We start from the raw sequence: 24653 nt of genomic DNA, 5'->3' as shown, positions 1-24653 counted from the left end.
CCCGACGAATTCCTCTGCTCTTTCAGGATTGAGCAAAGTAAAAACACATTTATAGTTCTATTAAAATGAAAAACACATTATTATTATTATTATTATTATTATTATTATTATTATTGCACAATTCTGTTGCTACAACATGCAAGAAAATAAAGTTTTCTGTTTAGTTAAATGGGATGAGTAAAAGTTACATTAGTGATTGTAAAAGTAATTAGAAATGTATGGTTTGTGGTTTCCCCTCTGGTTTAAATATATATTTCAAATAGATTTATGTATACTTTTTATTGTTGTAGTATGCTATTTGGTTTACCGTTTAGTATTTTATGTGATGTCGGTGTGATTCAGTTTTATGTACCAAGTGAAATATTTCTGGGGGCGCCCCTGAGCAGAATACCATGTGCATGATCATAATCAGCAAGCAGAATACCATGTGCATGATCATAATCAGCAAGCAGAATACCATGTGCATGATCATAATCAGCAAGCAGAATACCATGTGCATGATCATAATCAGCAAGCAGAATACCATGTGCATGATCATAATCAGCAAGCAGAATACCATGTGCATGATCATAATCAGCAAGCAGAATACCATGTGCATGACCATAATCAGCAAGCAGAATACCATGTGCATGATCATAATCAGCAAGCAGAATACCATGTGCATGATCATAATCAGCAAGCAGAATACCATATGCATGATCATAATCAGCAAGCAGAATGCCATGATCATAATCATGATCAGCAAGCAGAATACCATTGGGGAAGTGCATCTTAATTTTGGCACTGATCACCCTCCATAAACTTTAGCCTCGTGTTATTTGCTGTACCTGGGTACACAGGAGCGGTATGCACTACGCAACTGACTTTTCTTACAATATTGTAGAAAAATTGAATGGTACAGTGCAGTAGTTGTCAGTACCACACCGTAGGCTATGTACTCGAATATCATTTACATACATGGCCAAATGTTTTGCATCATCTATAATGTTAGGATGTAGACATAATACTAATAGTAGGCTAATAATAATAATAAAAAAACTACTACCGGAAACTACAACAGTAGCATAGTATTTCATGTGAGATTTCGAAATGTCACATTTTTCAGTTTTTGGTAAACTACAAATCGATAAGTAATTCTATATGTTAACGTAACATTATAATCTATATTGTGTCATCTATATGCAGGTCTATGAAATGAGCGATCAATTTAGCAAAGAAACGTACAATTATTTAAAAGTTTTTAGAGAATAAAATAAAATATCATACAATACGCTTGCAGCAAGCACTCAAACTATTTTTTCCCTCGTTACGTCACGTTGATTAAAGTACATCCTTTTGCCAGCACACTTTCTGGAAATTCCAGGTTTCCGGTGTGAAGCAACACATACAACTTAAAAAGCGCCGCTGTAATGAGCAGAACCAGTTCACCACTAACCTAAATAAATCACTCCTAAGGAAAACGATAACGAGGCGATAAAAAATTATCCAAGCAAAATGAGCAGCACACTTTCACTGACCCTACTGCTTATGTTGACAGGCTGTGCATATCTTATCAATGGTAAGTGACATGTATTGCGATTTATATTAGCCTGTACAGTACCTATTCGTGGCTATTTTGCAGTTGGACGACTGTACTGCATACGCTAAAAAATACGCTGCAATGTATCGCTTCTTAATTGTAAACCAAAACACTAAACATGTCTAAATCAAAGGCGTAGACCATTATACAAAAGAGTGTTTGTTTGCCGGTAACGATGTGCAAACTATTTTTTTTTCCAGCTGCTCCTTTGGGAGTGGAGTTGCGTTGCAAGTGCGTCAAGACGATTTCAGACTTTATCCATCCAAAACAAATCGCTAACCTAATCATAACACAAGAAGGACCACACTGCAGTAACACGGAAGTAATGTAGGTATTTGTCTTAAAGTGCCTGACAGTCTCGTAATTGAATTATAATGTGCATTTGTTTGTATGTTTATAATTGTTTTCTATTGTTTTTTTAAGTATCACTCTAAAGAATGGAGGGAAGGAGATCTGTGTAAATCCCAGTGTCAAGTGGGTGCAGAGAATTATTACAACATTTTTGCACAGGTATGTGTTACCATTTGTTTTATATTTGTATTCAAGAAAAAAGTTCCATATCTTTAAATATACTACGCGTTTCAAGTGGAATGTGAAATTCTAATAAAACATAAATAAAATATATATGCAACAATATACCATAAAATTGCCAGGTGAGTTTTATCCACAAAAAAAAGTTGTTTATTATAACAAAAAAATAATACAACAAATAACATTATATAAACTATATATCAAGGTTAGGCTAATGCCAATGTCAATATTATTTTGGAAAAAAAGCTTAGATAATTGGGTTTGTTCATTGATTCTAAAAAAAATGTATTGTTTTTTTTCAGTGCTAAAGGGAAACAATGAGAAAGATCTGTGCTGCACAAAAATGTGTGCTGCAGAGCTGCATACATTGGCTTACTGCTGCAGGAAGTCAACTGAATCTAATGATGGGACAACTGAGTTAAGAAATAGGATATTGCCTTCATGCTGTACTTTGTGGTACAATACTGGTGCCACTTAAATGAATCACACCATTAAGTAAAGCATTTTGTTTTTGGTAATAATTGGACATGCCCATTTGTTATATGAGTATTCAACACTATTTGAGTTCCAAATGTTCCTGAGACATGCTTTGTTTGCAATGTCCTGACATCTTCCTACAGATGTCAGGACTGCCCAGTCCCTGACCACATTCCGGCGCCTCCTTAAGACTCACCTCTTCAAACAGCACCTGTAGAACTCCTCTGTTGTATCCTGGGACGCTATCACCCTTCATTTAAATATGCTTTATTTTGCTCTTATCTGCCCCCTATTTTACTGCATTTAATCCTGTACCTCAGAATATTGTAATCTGCCAAGTGTTTAATCTGTAGTATTTTGTACTTAATCATATCCTGATGTAACTATCACTCTTTAATCATATCCTGATGTAACTTTCACTATTATCTGCTGTATTATTGAATTGTGGTTTGTCACACTTGAGAATTATTGTATTTCTTGTTCTTATTGTATGACTTATATTGTAACACTTGAATGTATTTGTATTTGCTTGCGATTGTAAGTCGCCCTGGATAAGGGCGTCTGCTAAGAAATAAATAATAATAATAATAATGTATGACATACTGTGATGTAAGGTTGCCCGAGGCTGAGATTTGTCTGATGTGTAAAATTTGAAGCCCTCAAGAAAAGTTAACTTACTTAGGAGCCACGTTTTAATACATATAAAGAAATCTCCCATTTAAGTTACCTTTCTTAACAGTACTTGCACTGGTGGATTTAATTAAATTAAATCCAGAGCCCACTCCTTCTCCACCCTCGCCCCGCAGAGGTGGAACGACCTTCCTACGGATGTCAGGACTCTTCCCTTCTGGACAATATAGCACTCTGCCTTTAATGCACTTTAACTTGCACTTATCTGCTCCCTAGTTTACTGTATTTAATCCTGCACTTATCCCAATCTGTAGTATTTTGTATTTCACCTGGACTCGTATGTAAGCGTTGTAACTATCAACACTGTTATCTGCTCTTGGACTGCCCCGATACCCTGTGTTTTGTATTTGCTCTTATTAGGACTGAAGTCAATGTATTTTGTATCTTGCTCTTAATTGTACTGTAATTCTTGATATGTATTTTTTGTATACAATTGTAAGTCACCCTGGGTAAGGGTGTCTGCTAATAAATAAATAAATAATAATAATAATAATAATAATAATAATAATAATAATAATAATAATAATAATAATATTTGTCTGTTAATTTTGTGGTAGGTCTATTTCAATTTTTTAATACTGAAAAAAAACCAATTACAGAAACAAAAACAAAAAAATGATTTTATTTGATTCTGGTTTTTTAAATTTATTTGTGTGCAATAACATTATTTAAATACATCCTTAGTAAGTGGTGGCTATAAATGATTAAATTGTCATTCAATTATACTATAATCCCACCTGTAAAAAATGCAAGAAATCTGTAACATTTAAACACTTTGAATTTGAAAGGCACTGTGGTCTAATGATTAGATAATTAAAGAGAAGGTTTTCTGTTGAAAACACAAAGCATGTGCTGCCCCCTCCAGGCCCATCTAGTAATTGCGAAAGAATGGGTGCAGTGATGGAAAAGTAAATGACATTGGAGGCACTAGGTAGGAAAGTAGAAAATTATCCCCTTTTCAAGAGTGGTTTGGATAAACACCTGGTATTGTTGCCATTATATGAAAACTTGCCTGTGTGGGGAATGCCAGGTATTATATATATATAGGGTTTTGTAGGGTTTACGTGACGTCATAAACTATGAGACTATTCGGTCAAGTAGTTTATAAACTGTCACAGAAACCCAAGATGGAATTATTTTCCTTTAACTCACTGAAGCCTAGCTATTATTTTTTATAATACATGGATATTAGTATCTGTAATACAAATTAAAAAAAAATACAATAAACGGGTGTAAGGTTCAAATTGCAAGTGAACTTAATGAATAATAATAACGTACATTAAGTCAAATATAATTTTCTTTTTGATAATTCAGGAACAGTGAATTAAACTGGGTACATAATGAACTGCAAAAAAATAATGTATTTTTAAGGAAAATGTGTCGCTCGTTTGGTTGGTGCTCCTGTTGGTGAAGGATGATTGTAAATCTTCAGAGAACAAATTTGTTAAAAGTGCCTAAAACACAGGAATTGCTGAAATAAATAATTGTAGACATCTATTTCTTGTAATATTTTTTCTCATCCACAAAAGAAAAACCTTTGCTACAAAAGATGTTTCCTATAATTATTTGTTTTCGAGAAATTTCTAGAAATTATAAATATCGACTGGGGTATGTAAACTTTTGACTACAACTGTTATATGTGTGTGTGTATATCACCAGTAATGGACTGTTTTTATGGTAGGGGTATGTCTGTTTAATTAGGCACTATAAGGGCCAGCAAAGCAGTGGGATTATTATATTGTGTTCTACTGCCATCGATTTACCAATATCCAACATTTTTAAATTACTGTTAAACATCTTTCTCTGTTCATCAGCCATCAGATTGTAAATACTGACACAAACATGAATATGAGCAATAATGAAAGACACTTTCAATATTTACAGCAATGCAGTCTTCATTTAAACAAATAATCTCACTATTCTACCTCTTATTACACTTACATACCTTGTCCACACCCCACACACTAGTACCACAGTATAAGTGGTGTAAACTGTTACTATGAAGATATTACCTCATTGTACTGAAAGCTCTAATTCAGAATTTACAGCCATGGCAGTTGATGTATCTTACTGACATACTTGTTATTATATGTTTGTTAAATCCCTATTCCTATTTCACAAGTAATGATGTGTGTTGCCATACATTGCCAGTGGTTTTGGCATTCTCTCCATGCAATATGGTAAAGTTTTAAAGGTGTGGTATGTGGTGTGTGTGTGTATATATATATATAGGTATTTTAAATACTTTATCCTGATTGGTCAAAACAGGTCACATGGTATTACAGCATATCAACATGGGTCGGCAATTATTTTCAAAAAGGGGCAAATCACTGGTAGGTGTCCATACACCACTAGAATTTTGAAGAAAAAAAAGGCAGACATACTGGAATTTATCACAATAAACATGGCTGATGAGATGTATGTAAATGTTGACTTTTTGGGACACTGAAGTGTACATGACATATCTGTGTTGAAGATTGTTATTTTGTGTACATTTTACTATTTGAATAAAGCATTTTAAAACCAAACCAAACAAAGAGCTTTCCATTAAACGCAAGCGTGCAAAGCAGAGTTCCAGAATCCAGTGTTTCCCGAGATGGAGCGGTGCGGTGCGGTGCGGTGCGGTGCGGCGCGGTGCGGCGCGGTGAGGAGCGGCAGCAGCAGATCCAGCGTGTAAACAGAGTGAGCAGCCAGCGATTCCCGAGTCAGCATAAGAACATAAGAAAGTTTACAAACGAGAGGAGGCCATTCACAGGGATCAGTATGCCATACAATACATACTGACACTGTTATTGTATCAGTTTGCCATACAATGACAGTGTCATTATGTAGTACACCAATTGGCCTCACATGACCATCTCTGTATTGGTTATCAGGTTTTGTAAAAGGTACTTGCATATAAAAATATGCCAAGGTGGCTCTTTCCCGTTCTCTCTGGGCCACACCAGACTTGCAGGGTATTGGCGCAGCAAAAGTAAATCAGCCAAAAGCACCATTTCACTTTTAATTTGTAGTTCCCAACACTCTTACGTGAAATGCAGAAAAAATACCTGTCATACAGTAAGAGAAATAAGTAGCCAATGGAAGGTAAAAATGACCATCATCTTCTTCTTCTTCTTCTTCTTCTTCTTCTTCTTCTTCTTCTTCTTCTTCTTCTTCTTCTCTTCTTCTTCTTCTTCTTCTTCTTCTTCTTCAGAAGCCAGACACATTTACCCATGTATACTACAGGACATCCAGGTTTAACGTTAATTAACATATTTTGTCAACATGGAAATATACTGGGGAACACACTTATTTTGACGTATGTATCATGTATGTTAAAGAAGTTATTGATATTCTAAAATGGACTAGTTGCACGCATTGCAGGCAAAACATTTTTTTTTTTTTAAATTGAAGACCCCAGGCACTTTAATCCACGCATATGTATATTACAGGACATCCAATTTTAATGACAATTAACTTGTTTTGTCAACATGGAAATATACAAGGGAACACACTTATTGTGACATCTATATCATTTATATTAAATTATTTATTTCTGTTTTAAAATGGAACATTTGCCAATCCTCCGGACTTTGTTATATTTTTGAGGTTTTTCGAGCTGCCATTCATCTTCATCAATCTAATTCTGTGATTTTGATCGGGAGCTTTGAAGAGCTTTGGTTTCCTGTGGGCGTAATGCTCATTGTGGTCCCTATTGGCACAAGGAAGTACAATTTCCTGTCTCTACTCGATGTGATCTCCGCTGGACAAAAAAGGAACATCATTAGCTATACTGAAGGATAGCCTACATATCTGGTAAAAGTAAAACATAAATAAATAAATGCATTAATATAAATATTGAAATAAATGAATAGATAAATGAATACATATACATTTATGTATTTATTTATTTATCTTGATATTTATTTATTTTTCACTATCAGATAAACAATGACATTTAATACTGTATGAAACGAAACTAAATATTGAACAGTTGAATTGTATATTAGTGAAGATTTTTGTACATAAAGGCCGTCATCCTTTCATATATTTTTACTTTCAAATTTTTAAATATATTGTAACGAGAATGTGTGTTATTGTTTATTTACACATGTGTTAATACCATATTTAAATCATTTAAAACAGTTTTACATTCAGGTCTTGTTTCATTTTTACAGGAAGACAAAGTGATCTTTTGAATCTATTCATATGTGCAGTTATAACTATAGATGGTAATGTTACTTATGTGGTTTCGATAAAGATAACCATATTTGGATTGAACGTTGTTAACCTTTAACACCCTTTCACCATAAGAGGTCGGGACATCACAAAGCAATTTCCCATCTTCCCATTTGTCGGGATTCTCCCATTCGAGGGGAGCTAAACATTGCACCATTTCATACCGCCCTTCATGATCAGTGGATCATAAAAATCTCGGTGCACGTTCACACTATAAATCAACAGTATTTGACCTGCATTCCTGTCTCATCATTATACACAACTTCACTTTACCATATCCCATCTGAGGCATCATTATAGTTCATGATGAGTAAGTGCAGTTATTCAGTTTGTCAGTAAGAGTAACTTTGTCTGGTTCTTTGCATTTCCCACTATAAAAACGGCAAAGAATCAGCTCCCCAAGTTTGTCCCCAGGACACTGCATGGTTATGTTCCCACCCATTTGAACATATCTGGGCTCCAGATACTGTCCCTGTTTAGGTAATTGCCACAGTTTATCAGGGCCTAAACCTTAACCATTTTTGCACCATGCTTGCATTCCCAACGTCTTCCGGAACTGTACATACTGACCACGTTGGATGCACTGCGTCTGATTCACCACAACCGTTGGAGGGTTCCATCATGCCTCTGTTCCCTCCTCGCAGCTCCTGCAAAATCAAGCATAGTGTCTGGATCGTTTGATTCTGGCAGTCCATATGCCTTTGCCTGAGCTACATGGAACCAGGCCAGTTCCCTCCTTTTGCCCTTCACTGCTATGCAGGTCCCTAATACTTCCTGCTTTGGTCCAGTTCCGAATCATTACCTGCTGTCCAGGTTCAAACATTTTCTTGCTCGTTTGGTTGTTAGTAGCTTATTGATCCCAGAATCTCATCAAGCAGCTTCATGAAGGATCCCAGGGTGTCAGCTTCAACAGCATTACTGGGGAGTTGGTTCCAGACACTCACAATTCTAAAAAAGTGCCTCCTATTTTCTGTTCTGAATGCCCTTTTATCTAATCTCCATTTGTGACACCAGGTCCTTGTTTCTTTTTTCAGGTCAAAAAAGTCCCCTAGGTTGAAATTGTCAATACCTTTTAGAATTTTGAATGCTTGAATCAGATCACCGTGTAGTCTTCTTTGTTCAAGACTGAATAGATTCAATTCTTTGAGCCTGTCTGCATACGACATGCCTTTTAAACACGGGATAATTCTGGTTGCTCTTCTTTGCACTCTTTCTAGAGCAGCAATATCCTTTTTGTAACGAGGTGACCAGAACTGAACACAACATTCTAGATGAGGTCTTACTAATGCATTGTAAAGTTTTAACATTACTTCCCTTGATTTAAATTCAACACTTCTCACAATATATCCAAGCATTTTGTTGGCCTTTTTTATAGCTTCCCCACATTGTCTAGATGAAGACATTTATGAGTCAACATAAACTCCTAGGTCTTCTTCATAGATTCCTTCTTCAATTTCAGTATCATCCATATGATATTTATAACGGACATTTTTATTGCCTGCGTGTAGTACCTTACACTTTTCTCTATTAAATGTCATTTGCCATGTGTCTGCCCAGTTCTGAATGCTGTCAAGAAAATTTTGAATGACCTTTGCTGCTGCAACAGTGTTTGCCACTCCTCCTATTTTTGTGTCATAATTTAATAAGTTTGCTTACTATACCAGAATCTAAATCATTAATGTAGATTAGGAATAGCAGAGGACCTAATACTGATCCCTGTGGTACACCACTGGTTACCTTGCTCCATTTTGAGGTTTCTTCTCTAATCAGTACTTTCTGTTTTCTACATGTTAACCACTCCCTAATCCATGTCCATGCATTTCCTTGAATCCCTACTACATTCAGTTTGAGGACTAATCTTTTATGCAGGACATTGTCAAAAGCTTTCTGGAAATCTAAATAAACCATGTAATATGCTTTGCAATTATCCATTGTCGATGTTGCATCCTCAAAAAAATCAAGCAGGTTAGTTAGACACGATCTCCTTTCCTAAAACCATGCTGTCTCCCAGGATACTGGACATACCAACTATACTAGTGTTACTGTAGTGTTACAAAGGAATTTTTAAAAATACTTTCTTGATGACTGGACATCAGTTCACAGAGTGAATGAAATGCACACAGTAGTCACCAACTGAATCACCACAGATATATTTTCCCATACCATTTCACCATCACATCCTAATATGACAATGAAGTCACAACAGCTTATTGCAAAATGTACAAATTAATTGCATTTGTTTGTGGGTAAAATTTTCAGTGATCCATTTTGATATGTCAAACATATACATACTGTGAGCTGTTGAGTGAACTCACCCATCAGCAAGAAGCCTCACCCATTCCTCTGCATTAATTTCTTAAGACACATTTTGTTGGTTCAGTGCCTTGCTGGAACTATATACATACTTATAACTTCTAAAACAGTCAAGTCAGTCGAATGAAATCCAGCGACAGGAAGCAAACCACAGTTCACAGGATATCAGCACCCCTGTCATAGATTACTTTCTTCAGCATTATTGCTCAGAGATTGTCAACTTACCTATTAAAGAACTACTCCCAGGATGCTTAGAACACATCAGCGTGATCTGGCAACAAATTCAATCAGCTAAAAAGGAGAGGAAGGAGCCCCATGTGACATTCCTGGATTTGGCTAATGCATATGGTTCAGTGCCACATGAACTTCTTTGGGCAGCACTTGATTTTTTCAGTGTACCGATGACAATAACAAATTTAGTGAAAGCCTTCTTTGGAGATTTGCAATTTAGATTTTCAACTTCAGAATTCAGCACTACATGGCAATGCCTAGAAGTTGGAATAATGGCAGGATGCACCATTTCTCCACTGGCTTTTACCATGGCAATGGAAGTAATTATTAGGGGATCAATATGGGTAGTGGGAGGAGAGTGCTTGGCTTCTGGAATGCGACTACCACCAATTTAAGCATACATGGATGACATGACAACCATGACTACAATAGGAGGAGGCTGTGTGGTCCAGCGGTTAAAGAAAAGGGCTTGTAACCAGGAGGTCCCCAGTTCAAATCCCACCTCAGCCATTGACTCATTGTGTGACCCTGAGCAAGTCACTTAACCTCCTTGTGCTCCGTCTTTCGGGTGAGACGTAATTGTAAGTGACTCTGCGGCTGATGCATAGTTCACACACCCTAGTCTCTGTAAGTCGCCTTGGATAAAGGCGTCTGCTAAATAAACAAATAATAATAATAATAATAACAGTAGCCTGCACTAATCAGTTATTTGGCAAACTAATCAATAACATAGAATGGGCACAAATGCAATTCAAGTCCACTAAATCAAGGAGCAGCTCTATAATTAAAGGTAAAGCAGTAGATAAAAGGTTTTACATTAATGGTGGGGCAATACCAACAGTGTCTGAGAAGCCAGTGAAAAGTACTGGGAGATGGTACGACGGGGATTGAAAGGACACAATTTGTGTGGGAGAAGTTTGACAACAAGCAGTGTAAGGGTTGAAGAGTATTGACAGCAGCGCTTTACCGGGCAAACTGAAACTCTGGTGCTTTCAGTTTGGTCTACTGCCAAGGCTGCTGTGGCCACTGACTGTGTACAATGTGGGGAAGCTTTAAAAAAGGCCAACAAGATGCTTGGATATATTGTGAAAAGTGCTGAATTTAAATCAAGGGAAGTAATGTTATGCAGACAGGCTCAAAGAATTGAATCTATTCAGTCTTGAACAAAGAAGACTACGCGGTGATCTGATTCAAGCATTCAGAATTCTAAAAGGTATTGACAATGTCGACCCAGGGGACTTTTTTGACCTGAAAAAAGAAACAAGAACCAGGGGTCACAAATGGAGATTAGATAAAAGGGCATTCAGAACAGAAAATATGAGGCATTTTTTTACACAGAGAATTGTGAGGGTCTGGAACCAACTCTCCAGTAATGTTGTTGAAGCTGACACCCTGGGATCCTTCAAGAAGCTGCTTGATGAGATTCTGGGATCAATAAGCTACTAACAACCAAACAAGCAAGATGGGCCGAATGGCCTCTCATTTGTAAACTTTCTTATGTTCTTATGTTCTTGTACTTTGACAACAGTAGAGAAGCTGGATGCTTTAATCAGTTCATACGTCAGGAGTTCCATGCTGCCTCAGTAGAGTGGGACTTTATGGTAAAGGAATACTGCAGCTACCAGTCTCCGCTCTAACTGAGGAGTTTAAGTGTGCCAAGGTCCAACTGGAAATTACATTAGTAGATTCATGCGATAAAAGCGTAAGGGAGACAGCACCTGTGTTGAAAACTGGAAGAAATATTATGGTGATATTATGGGACAAGTTCAGCACGGAAGAGGGGGTCTTGGTCAAGCGACAAACACGTAAGTGAGGCAGCACCTGTGTTGAAAACTGGAAGTGGGTGGCAAAGAAAGCCATGGAATATGCAAAGGCTGCCCTTCAAATCGGTGATATCATGGGGAAAGTTACGCATGGAAGAGGGGGTCTTGGTCTCAGTTCAGCTCCTCCTACATGGCACAAAGCAGCCCCAGCTCAATGGAGGAAGCTGGTAGTCAACGAGGTGCAAAAGCAGGAAGAGAGGATGAGGTGTGTAAAGGCCGTTTCCCAGACCAAACAGGGAGAATGGATGACATGGGAGTGTGGAACAACGCAAGATTGGCTGGCAAGACCTATGGACAATGGAACAGAGAAGGATCAGTTTCTTCATCAGGTCAACATATGATGTTCTCCCATCACCACAGAACCTCAACCTCTGGGTAAGCGAGGATCTCTCATGTCCTTTGTTTTCATCACCTGCAACATTAAGGCACATTTTGACAGGATGTAAGGTGGGTCTTAGCCAAGGACGGTTTACTTGGCGCCATGACCAGGTGCTGTGTTTGGCCTTAGCATTGGAAGACAAGCATAACATGACCAATAAGTTGCCACGTTCCATCAAAGCATTACACACAAAAGACAATATTCCTCCATCCAGGAGAGCAACCACCAAGAAAAGGTGTTCAAACCAAGCCTCGCCCAAGACAACTTGAAGCTGCTAGAGACTGGCAGATGTTGGTCAACTGCTTATTTTTCAACCTGAGATTGCCACCACTAACCTTCGACCAGATATTGTCTTGTGATATGGATCAGCATGCTTTGTTCACCTGGTAGAGTTAACAGTGCCATGGGAGGATGCTGTGAATGAGGCGTATGAGAGGAAGAATGTTTGGTATGCTCAACTAGATGCTGAAGCGGAACAGCGAGGATGGAGAGTCTGGGTTTACCCAGTAGAGGTGGGTTGTCAAGGATTTGTGGCACACCCTACAGCCCGGTTTCTCAGAGATGTCGGATTCAGTGGCCAAGAGTTGCATTGCACAGTGAAGAACTTATCTGAAGCAGCAGAAAGGAGCAGCAACTGGCTGTGGTTGAGATTGAAAGATTCTGGCTGGGGATCTCAAGCACAATAGAAAGAAAGTAACGCTGATGTACAGTAAGTAAACTGGGCTGAGTTGAGTGGCAGGACAGAGGGGAGTGATGCTGGGATGCCAGAATCAGTCGATCCCTCTTGAGGTGTCGTGGGCTAGTCGACGAAACACAGAGGACGGAAGGTAACCACTTGAAGACCCCAGAGATGTACCCTACTTAGCTCAATCGAGACAGTTGTCATGCTGATACGCTGGGGAGACCACAGTGTGGTTGATCCCCGGAGTCAGCATCACAGCCATTGTGTGTGCTGACTGACTGGGGAGGCAAAATAAGCTGATCCCTGGAGCTAGCATTACACTTCAGCCATTAACACCAGGCAGAAGGATATCTACATCATCAGATGGAAAGAAACGCAAATGGATGGAGATGCAGATGGATCACATTAGTTTACTATAAAGCTATGTTTTAGTTGGTATTTATCTTGGCATGATGTTTTAACATCTACTCTCATTTAATGGAAATCTTGTAAATAAAAGTGACCTGTTGGTTTTCACTCGACTTTGATGTTGGAATGCTTTCTTTTCTTCAGTGTGTGGATCTGTGTGGGGCTTGTGATTTGTGTTATATTGGAGATACTGCTTGTTGGACACTGTTTTCAAGGTGCAGTTAACTGCACTATTCCATTACTTCACAGGCCACCCACACCTTGGCATATACCTATTTCTCACGTTACAAGTCAAACATTCTCTGTAACTCACCTTGGATAAAGGTGCATGCTAAATAAACAAATACAAATTCTGCTGTAGGATTCGTCAACATTACACATACATCTTTGTTAAAGGTCTTTAGAATTAGAGGAATATATCCGCATAGCTTATGCTTTTAAAGTCCACATTAAAACTGGTGTTTTGGACAATGTCCTGCACAGTGTCATAGTGTACATAATTGTTATGCATCAGTTCAAGAAGCCAAAGAACAAGAAACATCCTTCCATGAACACTTTATTTGCAACAACTGCAATGATTATAGACTGTTTACATAAGTTTGTTTTAAATCATTTATACATCTTATGATTGTTTATAAAACTACAGATGGATGAATAATACATTGAATATTTTGAATATCACCGGATTCTGCATAGCTTTGAGTAACTGCTGGTAATCACTGTTCATAAAATCATACATAGGAATGCCCTGAGCACAACCACACACTTATGCATGCCCTATATACAACCATACAGAAGGCAGAAGACAATAATTATAAAATTATTGAAAGTAAAAAAACAGAAAGTTATACTCAATATAGACACCAGCCCAATTCAATTTAAGGATGTTTTCCTGCATTTTTTTTACTTCATTCACATAACCCGATGAGCACTAATTTTGGAATGCCTTACCTGAGTTAACATAGGTGGTCCAAGATTCATTCTAATTAGGATTTGTGAAACCAGAAGTTCCTAATAACCTGTGTAGTCTAACAGACAAAGGCAATTACAATAGGCAGACAGTCCTGAGTTTGTTTACTGTTCTGACAACAACTATGTGTTGGCTTCTCTCTATTCACTCCACACTGTCATTAGCGCAATATTTGTATGAAAAGAAAATACACTATTTACATTTCTAAAACAAACATTAAACAGTTTACAGACTACTCACAAGCCTAAACAAAATGCATTTGGTTGCCTTCCCTTTTATGGGAAGAATGAAAAAAATAAAAATCAACTCTCATCATCAAAAACACTTTGTGGTACAAGTGACTGTGATTTAGGATTGAACCCCAGTCTTCATGATCATTGTCCACTTGCAGAGTGGGCATGCATGAATTTTTGTTATTCAACCAAGTTACAGATTGTAGCAATTGCTACACACTGCAGCACAAGAAGGGTGCTGTCTGCCACATTTAATTGCGTGGTAGCTGCCTGGCCAGGCAATCGTATGGTTTTCAATAATTAGCTAGACAGATAAGAGCGTTCTATGAAATTAGTCAAGTATTTTAAATTACATTGCCACAGAAAATGATTCCACTTATCATGCACTGCTATAAGTGCTGTTTATTTCTTCGATATGCACATGATGAGTATCTCTGAAGTTGCTAGTTGAATATGTTAAGTTGTCCCTAATGTTAATCCTGTTAAACAAGGAGTTTTGATAAAACACTTATTGTGTTTAGCTATTATCTAAATTGGTGTTAAGCTGTGTCTTGTTTAAGGGAAGAGATCCATTCTCTTTAAGGATGCTGCTTTCTGTGTGTTTTGGGCGTCTTAGCTGGTTGCTGTCTGCTCCGCGTTTGTCACGTGTTGATTTGTAAAAGTCCAGTTTAAGTGAAGCTTATATCCAAAGTTTCCAGTTATATGATATGGAAGACACCTATTGGGGTGGATCGAGGATGAAAGCCGACTGGAGTTCAGAACTAATTAAATCCGATGTTCTGTTCCGTACAGATGGCTCAGTTGTATTTTAGCGGGGTTAAAAGAGCACCTCGATACAATTGTATTTACTGGAGGAAACTCTGACAGGAAGAGGTCTGGCAGACCCAAAGCCACAACAGAATCAGAAGACAAGTTTCTGAGAGTCAACAGCTTGCGTGATAGGCGGCTCACAGGACAACAGCTTCAAGCACAGCTTAACATTGGTCGAAGTAAGCAAGTCTCAGTTTCAACTGTGAAGAGAAGACTTCGAGCTGCAGGTTTGACAGGTCAAGTGGCAGTAAGAAAGCCATTGCTAAGATGGCAAAATAAGAAAAAGAGGCTTGCCTGGGCCATGAAGCACCGCCAGTGGACTACTGAAGACTGGAAGAAGGTCTTATGGACCGATGAATCAAAATTTGAAATCTTCGGTTCATCACGCAGGGTTTTTGTATGCCGTCAAGTAGGCGAAAGGATGGTTCTTCGGTGTGTGACACCAACTGTCAAACATGGAGAAGGAAGCGTGATGGTCTGGGGCTCTTTTGCTGGGTCCAGAGTCGGCGACTTGCACAGAGTGACTGGCACCCTGAACCAAAACTGCTACCACAGCATTTTGCAGCGCCATGCAATCCCCTCTGGTATACGTCTAGTTGGTCAGCGGTTCATCCTATAGCAAGATAATGACCCAAAACATACCTCAAGGCTATGTCAGAACTACCTTAGAATTAAAGAACAAGACGGTAGGCTTCAAATCATGGAATGGCCAGCACAGTCTCCAGACTTAAAGCCCATCGAGCTGGTTTGGGATGAACTAGACAGAAGGGTGAAAGCAAAGCAACCTACAAATGCAACACATTTGTGGGAACTTCTGCAACAGTGTTGGGAAGAACTTTCCGAACAATATTTGATTTCCATTGTAGAAAGAATGCCACGAGTGTGTTCGGCTGTTATATCTGCAAAAGGTGGCTACTTTGATGAGTCAAAAATTTAGATGAAATTTGGTTAAACAAAACGATTCCATGATTTCTTTTTTTATCTCCAATTGTTTATTTGTTCTATGCTTTAATTTCAGAGTACATTTAGACATTAAACTGCGTAAATTTCAATAAAAACTGGAAAAATGGAGGTGTTCTAAAACTTTTGACCGGTAGTGTAGTTTCTTACCAAAAAGATAAGATAAGTAGCCTTTATTTAAAAATAAATAAGCAAATAAATAAAATAAAGTGGAGCACATTAAGTAAGTGTGCTTCCTCCTTTGAATGAAATATTTCCTTGGCAGAGTTTGCTAATTCCTTTTTCTCCTGCTTGGTAAAGAAATTCCACCCAATGCTTTGCTTGGATGCCATTGTTATGTATTCATAAGACAGAATTTAGTGATCAGGAACGGTACTTTTGTTAACCAAAGAGATGGACATATCTAAACCCAGCTGGCTCGATCTACGGTAGCTATTGCGACAGTCCATAAGATAATAGCGGTGCTGTACTGCTGCATTAGTTTTAAAACTGAACATAACAGCCATGTTAACAACAACAACAACAGCGGAATATGGCCAATATATGTCGTAAAGAATCCCTTAGCATAATGCAGATTTATTATTATTATTTTGATGTTTCCAGTACTGAAAAAGGTTACACAAGTCTACCGATCTGAAGGGACTAAATGTATGTGTACTATATAGTATTTAAATATGTATCATGCACTTAAAGCATTAATATATGTGATTAAAAGGGTCCGGATTTTCTACCTGTGCCAACCTCTATTTATGGCTAAACATTCGCCAAAGGGGCAATACCTACAAATCATTTAAATTAACTACAATTCATATTAATAATATACAGTGCCTATAGAAAGTCTACACCCCCTTGAACTTTTTTCTCATTTTGTTGTGTCAGTGCCTCAGAGTTTCATGCATTTAAATGAGGATTTTTTTCCACTTATCTACACACCATCTCCACACTGTTAAGGGGAAAAAAGTTTTTACTGAGAATATATATATATATATATATATATATATATATATATATATATATATATATATATATATATATATATATATATATATATACAAATACAAAACTGAAAGATCATAATTGGATAAGGCTCCACCCCCCTGAGTTAATACTTGGTGGAAGCACCTTTGGCAGCAATTACAGCTGTGAGTCTGTTGGGATAGGTCTCTACCAACTTTCCACACCTAGATTTGGCAATATTTGACCATTCTTCTTTATAAAACTGTTCAAGCTCTGTCAAGTACCTTGGGGAGCGTTGATGGACAGCAATCTTCATCATGCCACAAATTTTTGATTGGATTTAGGTCGGGGCTCTGACTGGGCCACTCAAGGACATTTACCTTTTTGTTCCTTAGCCACTCCAGTGTAGCTTTGGCTGTGTGCTTTTGGTCGTTGTTTATTATTATTATTTATTTCTTAGCAGATGCCCTTATCCAGGGCGACTTACAATTGTTACAAGTTATCACATTATTTTTTACATACAATTACCCATTTATACAGTTGGGTTTTTACTAGAGCAATCTAGGTAAAGTACCTTGCTCAAGGGTACAGCAGCAGTGTCCCCACCTGGGATTGAACCCACAACCCTCCGGTCAAGAGTCCAAAGCCCTAACCACTACTCCACACTGCTGCCCCGTTGTCATGCTGAAAGGTGAACCGTCCCAGTTTCAGCTTTCTTGCAGAAGGCAGCAGGTTTTCCTCAAGGACTTCTCTGTACTTTGCTCCACTCACTTTCCCTTCTATCCTGACAAGTGCACCAGTCCCTGCCGATGAGAAAGATCCCCATAACATGATGCTGCCACCACCATGCTTCACAGTAGAGATGGTGTTCTTTGGGTGATGCACTGTGTTGGGTTTGCGCCAAACATAATGCTTTGCATTTAGGCCAAAAAGTTCCATTTTAGTTTTGTCAGACCACAAAACTTTTTGCCACATGGCTACAGAATCTCCTGAGTGTTTTTTTGCATACTTCAAACGGGATTCAAGCTGGGCTTTCTTGAGTAATGACTTCCTTCTTGCCACCCTACCATACAGGCCAGATTTGTGGAGTGCTTGGGATATTGTTGTCACATGCACACTTTGACCAGTCTTGGCCATAAAAGCCATTGGCTTCTTTGTAGCCTCTCTGATCAGTCTCCTTCTTGCTCGGTCATCCAGTTTGGAGGGACGGCCTGATCTAGGCAGGGTCTTGGTGGTGCCATACACCTTCCACTTCTTAATAATAGTCTTGACCGTGCTCCAAAGGACATTCAAGGCCTTTGATATTTTTTTATACCCATCCCCTGATCTGTGCCTTTCAACAACTTTGTCCCGGAGTTCTTTTGAAAGCGCCTTGGTGCTCATGAGTCTTTGCTTTGAAATGCACTACCCAGCAGAGGGAACCTACAGAATCTGCTGAATTTATCTTGAAATCATGTGAATCACTACAATTTAACACAGGTGGAGGCCACTTAACTTGGTGTGTGATTTTGAAGGTGATTGGTTACACCTGGGCTAATTTAGGACTGCTATTATAAGGGAGGTGGACACTTATCCAACCAAGCTATTTCAGTTTTTATTTTTAATTAATTTTCTACAAATTTCTAGATATTTTTTTCACTTGGAAGCTGTGGGGTAGGATGTGTAGATAAATGAAAAAAAAAGCATTTTAATTCCAGGCTATAAGGCAATGCGAACAGGCTGGCTGTAGGGGTGACGTCAGGCCAGAAAGAAACACACACAGAGACAGGCAGTACTGTAGTTGAAACTGAGACGCTGCGGCATTCAGTGCATTTAATGAAACAAATAAAAGATTTAAACAAAAACAGCACACGGCACTTGAGGCAAAAATAAATACAGATAACCAAAACAAACAGACACTAACACACAGGGACGAACACTAAACAAACAAGTACCGTGCTGGTCCTCCAGCACCACGTAGCAATTGCTGCTTCTTATTATTATTATAACTATTTTTATCTCCTCACTCTCTCCTGTTCCTTTGCCCTGAACACACAACTCCGAGTGAGAGCAACATGCATCTCCATATACAATTGTGCTGGGAATCAATTACCAATTAATTATTCACTTGAATCCCAGCACGTGAACTAATCTGTGAAAACTCTGTGCTCACATATTAAGTACTTTAAATGCACGTGAAGTGAAGTGCAATCCCCGTGCCTAAATACAATTATACATTTTAAATACTCGTGCTCATTACCCACATTATATCCTGTGTACCAACTACAATACACCAACATTAACATATGCAACATACAACACATAACACACAAATGCACACAGGGGCGGAGCACATTGCCACAGGCAACAAAAGGTGAACATTTTAAAAGGGGGTGTAGACTTTCTATAAGGCACTGTACATTACAAAACATTTAGCTAAAGACATTTGAAAAACTCACCAATGTGCATAATGAGGAAAAGAAAACAATAAAGTTTAAACAAAGCTTAAACAAAGAAATATCACACTTTGGAAAGTTCCAGTCTGTTCCTGAATTAAGAAAATTTTGCAGAAAAACCACCACAGAAAAACTTGTGCAACTTATTGTGACCAGCAAAAAACTTTAGTGATCCAAGTCACATACTGTAAACCTTCAACACTGGATAAACACATCTGTTTCCACAAAACCAAGCAGCTACACATTGTCTCAATAACTTATGCTAAAGAATTTTCATCCCAATTGATATAAGCGCTGTACAAATGTAAGTGTAACATAAAATGGAGATAAGGACAGGGCACCTCCACATACCCCTAGATTGTATCTGTCGTCATTTCCATGATAAAAATTGACCCATTTTTTTTTTCTTTTTCATTTACTGGTATTTTACATTTTGGGGAACAAGTTCTATGTCACTGGGAAGAATTGGGTCAACATGAATAAAAGTGATATCACTTGAGCAATGTCTATTTATTTTTGTTAACAGATTCAAAATGCTATAGCTCTGCTCCTCACATGAGTTCAGAGCAAAACCTTGGCAGCAGACTCAGAGCCTTCCTAATTCTAGATGGCTCTGGGATGTGGTTTTTTCAGTGACGTGGGCAGGGTTTCTGTAGAGCTTATTAACTAACTGAGATACTTAACGTTTACAGGAATGTTGCATTAGTAAGCCCCTTAGTATATTATGGACCATAACCACTATTTATCCAGTGCCAAGTACACAAAGTATGTTGTAAAAGGGAATGTATCTGAGCAAGTCTGAGGAAGTCTAAATTTCAGTAATGATTTCAGTATAAAAATGACTACTAGGGGTGTACACCTGCAATATCTATCCCACTACATTTTATCAGAGAATTGAATAACAGAAAATCAACTCTGCTCAAACTTGCTCAGAGACAGACCCATTCCATATTTCATTTATCTTACACAAGAGTGACTGTAAAGGGGGGCTAGGGCTTTTTTTAATTTGCACATTACACCTACATATTTCAGATTATGGGAATTATATGAATATCCAACAGCTCTTGCTATTTCAAATGCTGACATGTACCAAACAAGCACTTGAGAATGATTGCATTTAAAACCATCTAGATAGCCCAATCTGTTATGTACTGTATATGTAGGGCTTCTGATTTTTGGTTTTAACCGATAAAACCAGATAAAACACCCCCGATACAAAAAATAAATAAATCGGTAGATAGCCAATAAACACCGGAATAACTGTGGAAATGGTTAATCTATTCACGTTGACTTTACCCTTTTCACATTAAAATAAAATAAAACGTACTACAAAAATAATAATATATACATTTCCCAGTGCTGCTGGGCAATGTCCCGCCTTCCTGACTTGTATTTATCATTGATTCATTCTGAATACTTTAAACCCACCCCAACTACTGAGTGACAGCACATTCCTACATTTCTATTGGAGACTCCGCTTGCGAGATTTAAAACGAGATTACAATCAGGATGGAGGCTTGTTAGCAGGATTTAGCCCTGTATTACAGTTAAGCTACGGAGGATTTAAAACAGAATTGTGGTGAAATGTACAAAAATGCCTACACACAAAAACCCCAGAAGAATGTGCCTGTTACAATAGGGATTTCGTTGTGGAAGACAGCAAAGGAAAGAAGGTACAATTCAGAGGTGCAAGTAATGTTGAGTTACTATACATATTTTGACACACACACAAAAAAAAACGCTAAAGCATTTTGGAAAGTAACCAAAAACACTAATTTCATACAGTATATCAAAAACGAAAGCACTGAAAAAAAAAAAAAGATTTACATAAAACTCGAAAATAACTAAAAATAAGCACTGAAAAATACAATTAATAAAACCTGAAAAACAGAAGCCCTATGTATATGTCATATTGTAACAAACTCACAAAAGAACAACAATATAGAGCATTCTTTTGTTCCAGATTTCCCCTCAAGATTATATATATAATAGAGGAAATAACATAGTGATAGTAGTGATAACATATATATATATATATATATATATATATATATATATATATATATATATATATATATATATATATATATATATATATATTGTGGTAAAGTAAGGGGTAGAATAGCAGGGATATATCGGTCCCCGTATCGCTAGGAACGTATATCCCATGTAACACTGCAGATGTAGTGGAGACAGAGAGATGTAGTTCAGTTACTAGTTCACAGGGACAGAAAACTACATCTCTCAGAATGCACTGGTCTAACAAGGCCAACTGGGTATAACAAATTAGTTAATTGTACAGCAATGTGCAATTAACTAGGAAAGGCTGGTATACAAGACCAGTTCAAACAGGCCTTGGTTGATGTTAGCATGGGGTGTGCTTGCAGACACTGCTAAAGGAAAGCATGTGAGTAGAGGGACTTACAAAGGTAAAACTAAAAATAGCCTTTTGGTGTAAGAAAAAGGGGAGCAGGAATTAACCCTCTTAATGTTTAGTCTGGAGGTAAACGGGTGAAATAACCCAAGTTAAGGTAGAGCTCGGAGAGAGCTAGGTTTTTGTTTGAATTTCGTACACAGTGTTTTTGTTTCCATGTGTTTTGGTCTTGCAGTCTGCCTACAACCTGGAAACCCTGGAAATGACATGACTGTGTGGAAGCAGTCTGGCTACACTACAAAAAGGTGGCGCTATCTATCTATAGTAAAATGGCATACAAAACATATTATACGGATAAAGGTATTCCATAAATATGAGACAATGTTATTCTAGGGAGAAGACAAATCATTTTTTTCATTGTTAAATTAGCATAGATCACACTACCTAGCTTAGTGATAACATACTTACACATTAAACATCTGTATTTTCCCTATATTATATTTCAAATACAAAGACTACCAGAATACTGAACTAAATATTTAATGTCTGTGTATTTTTACTGACTTTGCACTACTTACTATTTCTAACTGTTTTTGAATAGGAAAATTCATAAACAAAAAATAGTACAATAATATGGAAGTCAGTAAAACATTGGTTTCCCTATATACAGTACCACAGTGACACCTAGCGGTAAACTGGTAGAATACACCATAGCATGGACAGTATGAATGCAGTACCAGCCAAATATGACTAGACTTCAATATCCTAGTTTTTATTTAATTTTTTTTGGCTTTGAAGAGAGGGACTACAAATGAGCATGCAAATAGTAATAACAACTCATATGACATTTTTCTATAGAATTCTATAGTACTAATACTGTAATATTTAGAACCAAGGTGTTATTATGTAGTATTGATTATAGTATATATATATATATATATATATATATATATATATATATATATATATATATATATATATATATATATATACACAGACGTGTTCAAATCTGTTGGTACCCCTCCACAAAAAACGAAGAATGCACAATTTTCTCTGAAATAACTTGAAACTGACAAAAGTAATCATCGGCATCCGATGATTAATTTTGTCAGCTTTTGTCAGTTTCAGCAATGGCATCCACCATTGTTTATTCCATATTTAATAGAAATCAGACTTTGCTTTTGATTTTTTATTCAACATAATATTGTAAATAATGAAACAAATGAAAATGGCATGGACAAAAATGATGGGACCGCTAACCTAATATTTTGTTGCACAACCTTTAGAGGCAATCACTGCAATCAAACGTTTTCTGTAGCTCTCAATGAGACTTCTGCACCTGTTAACAGGTAGTTTGGCCCACTCTTCCTGAGCAAACTGCTCCAGCTGTCTCAGGTTTGATGGGTGCCTTCTCCAGACTGCAAGTTTCAGCTCTTTCCATAGATGTTCGATAGGATTCAGATCAGGACTCATAGAAGACCACTTCAGAATAGTCCAATGTTTTGTTCTTATCCATTCTTGGGTGCTTTTAGCTGTGTGTTTTGGGTCATTATCCTGTTGGAGGACCCATGACCTGCGACTGAGACAGAGCTTTCTGACACTGGGCAGTACGTTTCGCTCCAGAATGCCTTGATAGTCTTGAGATTTCATTGTGCCCTGCACAGATTCAAGGCACCCTGTGCCAGGCGCAGCAAAGCAGCCCCAAAACATAACCGAGCCTCCTCCATGTTTCACTGTAGGTATGGTGTTCTTTTCTTTGGAAGCTTCATTTTTTCGTCTGTGGACATAGAGCTGATGTGACTTGCCAAAAAGCTCCAGTTTTGACTCATCTGTCCAAAGGACATTCTCCCAGAAGGATTGTGGCTTGTCAATATGCATTTTAGCAAATTCCAGTCTGGCTTTTTTGTATTTTTCTGTCAAAAGTGGAGTCCTCCTGGGTCTTCTTCCATGGAGCCCACTTTCGCTCAAAAAGCGACGGATGGTGCGATCAGAAACTGACGTACCTTCACCTTGGAGTTCAGCTTGTATCTCTTTGGCAGTTATCCTTGATTCTTTTTCTACCATTCGCACTATCCTTCTGTTCACTCTGGGGTCGATTTTCCTCTTGCGGCCGCGCCCAGGGAGGTTGGCTACAGTTCCATGGACCTTAAACTTCTTAATAATATTTGCAACTGTTGTCACAGGAACATCAAGCTGCTTGGAGATGGTCTTGTAGCCTTTACCTTTACCATGCTCGTCTATTATTTTCTTTCTGATCTCCTCAGACAACTCTCTCCTTTGCTTTCTCTGGTCCATGTTCAGTGTGGTGCACACAATGGTACCAAACAGCACAGTGACTACTTTTCTCCATTTAAATAGGCTGAATGACTGATTACAAGATTGGAGACATGTGTGATACTAATTAAAGAAACTAATTAGTTTGAAATATCACCATAATCCAATTATTTATTATCTTTTCTATTCAATTCATCTTTGCTTTATTCTATGACATACCAAAGGCATGCAAGTATATATGATAAAATAGCTTTTAATTTCATCACTTTTCAGGAGGAATGAAGCATTATTTCAATGAGCTGTAAG

General features: G+C 37.7%; 1 protein-coding gene across 1 annotated transcript; it reads left to right on the top strand.

The window, feature by feature from the left end:
- Window positions 1–1367: 1367 nt before the first annotated feature.
- Window positions 1368–3751, top strand: LOC117420409 (interleukin-8-like). The gene is made up of 4 exons (XM_034033857.3): window positions 1368–1558; window positions 1780–1906; window positions 2003–2089; window positions 2413–3751. The coding sequence occupies exons 1-4, from the start codon at window positions 1495–1497 to the stop codon at window positions 2429–2431; spliced, it is 297 nt and encodes a 98-aa protein (XP_033889748.2). The 5' UTR covers window positions 1368–1494; the 3' UTR covers window positions 2432–3751.
- Window positions 3752–24653: the final 20902 nt, after the last annotated feature.

Source organism: Acipenser ruthenus, chromosome 1 (genome assembly GCF_902713425.1).
Source record: "Acipenser ruthenus chromosome 1, fAciRut3.2 maternal haplotype, whole genome shotgun sequence".
In the NCBI taxonomy this organism is placed as follows: domain Eukaryota; kingdom Metazoa; phylum Chordata; class Actinopteri; order Acipenseriformes; family Acipenseridae; genus Acipenser; species Acipenser ruthenus.
Note: the sequence above shows the minus strand (reverse complement) of the source record. Positions and strands in the feature narration are given on the sequence as shown.

Coding starts and splice junctions, on each gene's coding strand:
- LOC117420409 (XM_034033857.3), top strand. CDS start 1,495: ATGAGCAGCACACTTTCACTGACCCTACTGCTTATGTTGACAGGCTGT. Junction 1,559..1,779: donor CTGTGCATATCTTATCAATG/GTAAGTGACATG, acceptor TTTTTTTTCCAG/CTGCTCCTTTGGGAGTGGAG. Junction 1,907..2,002: donor TGCAGTAACACGGAAGTAAT/GTAGGTATTTGT, acceptor TGTTTTTTTAAG/TATCACTCTAAAGAATGGAG.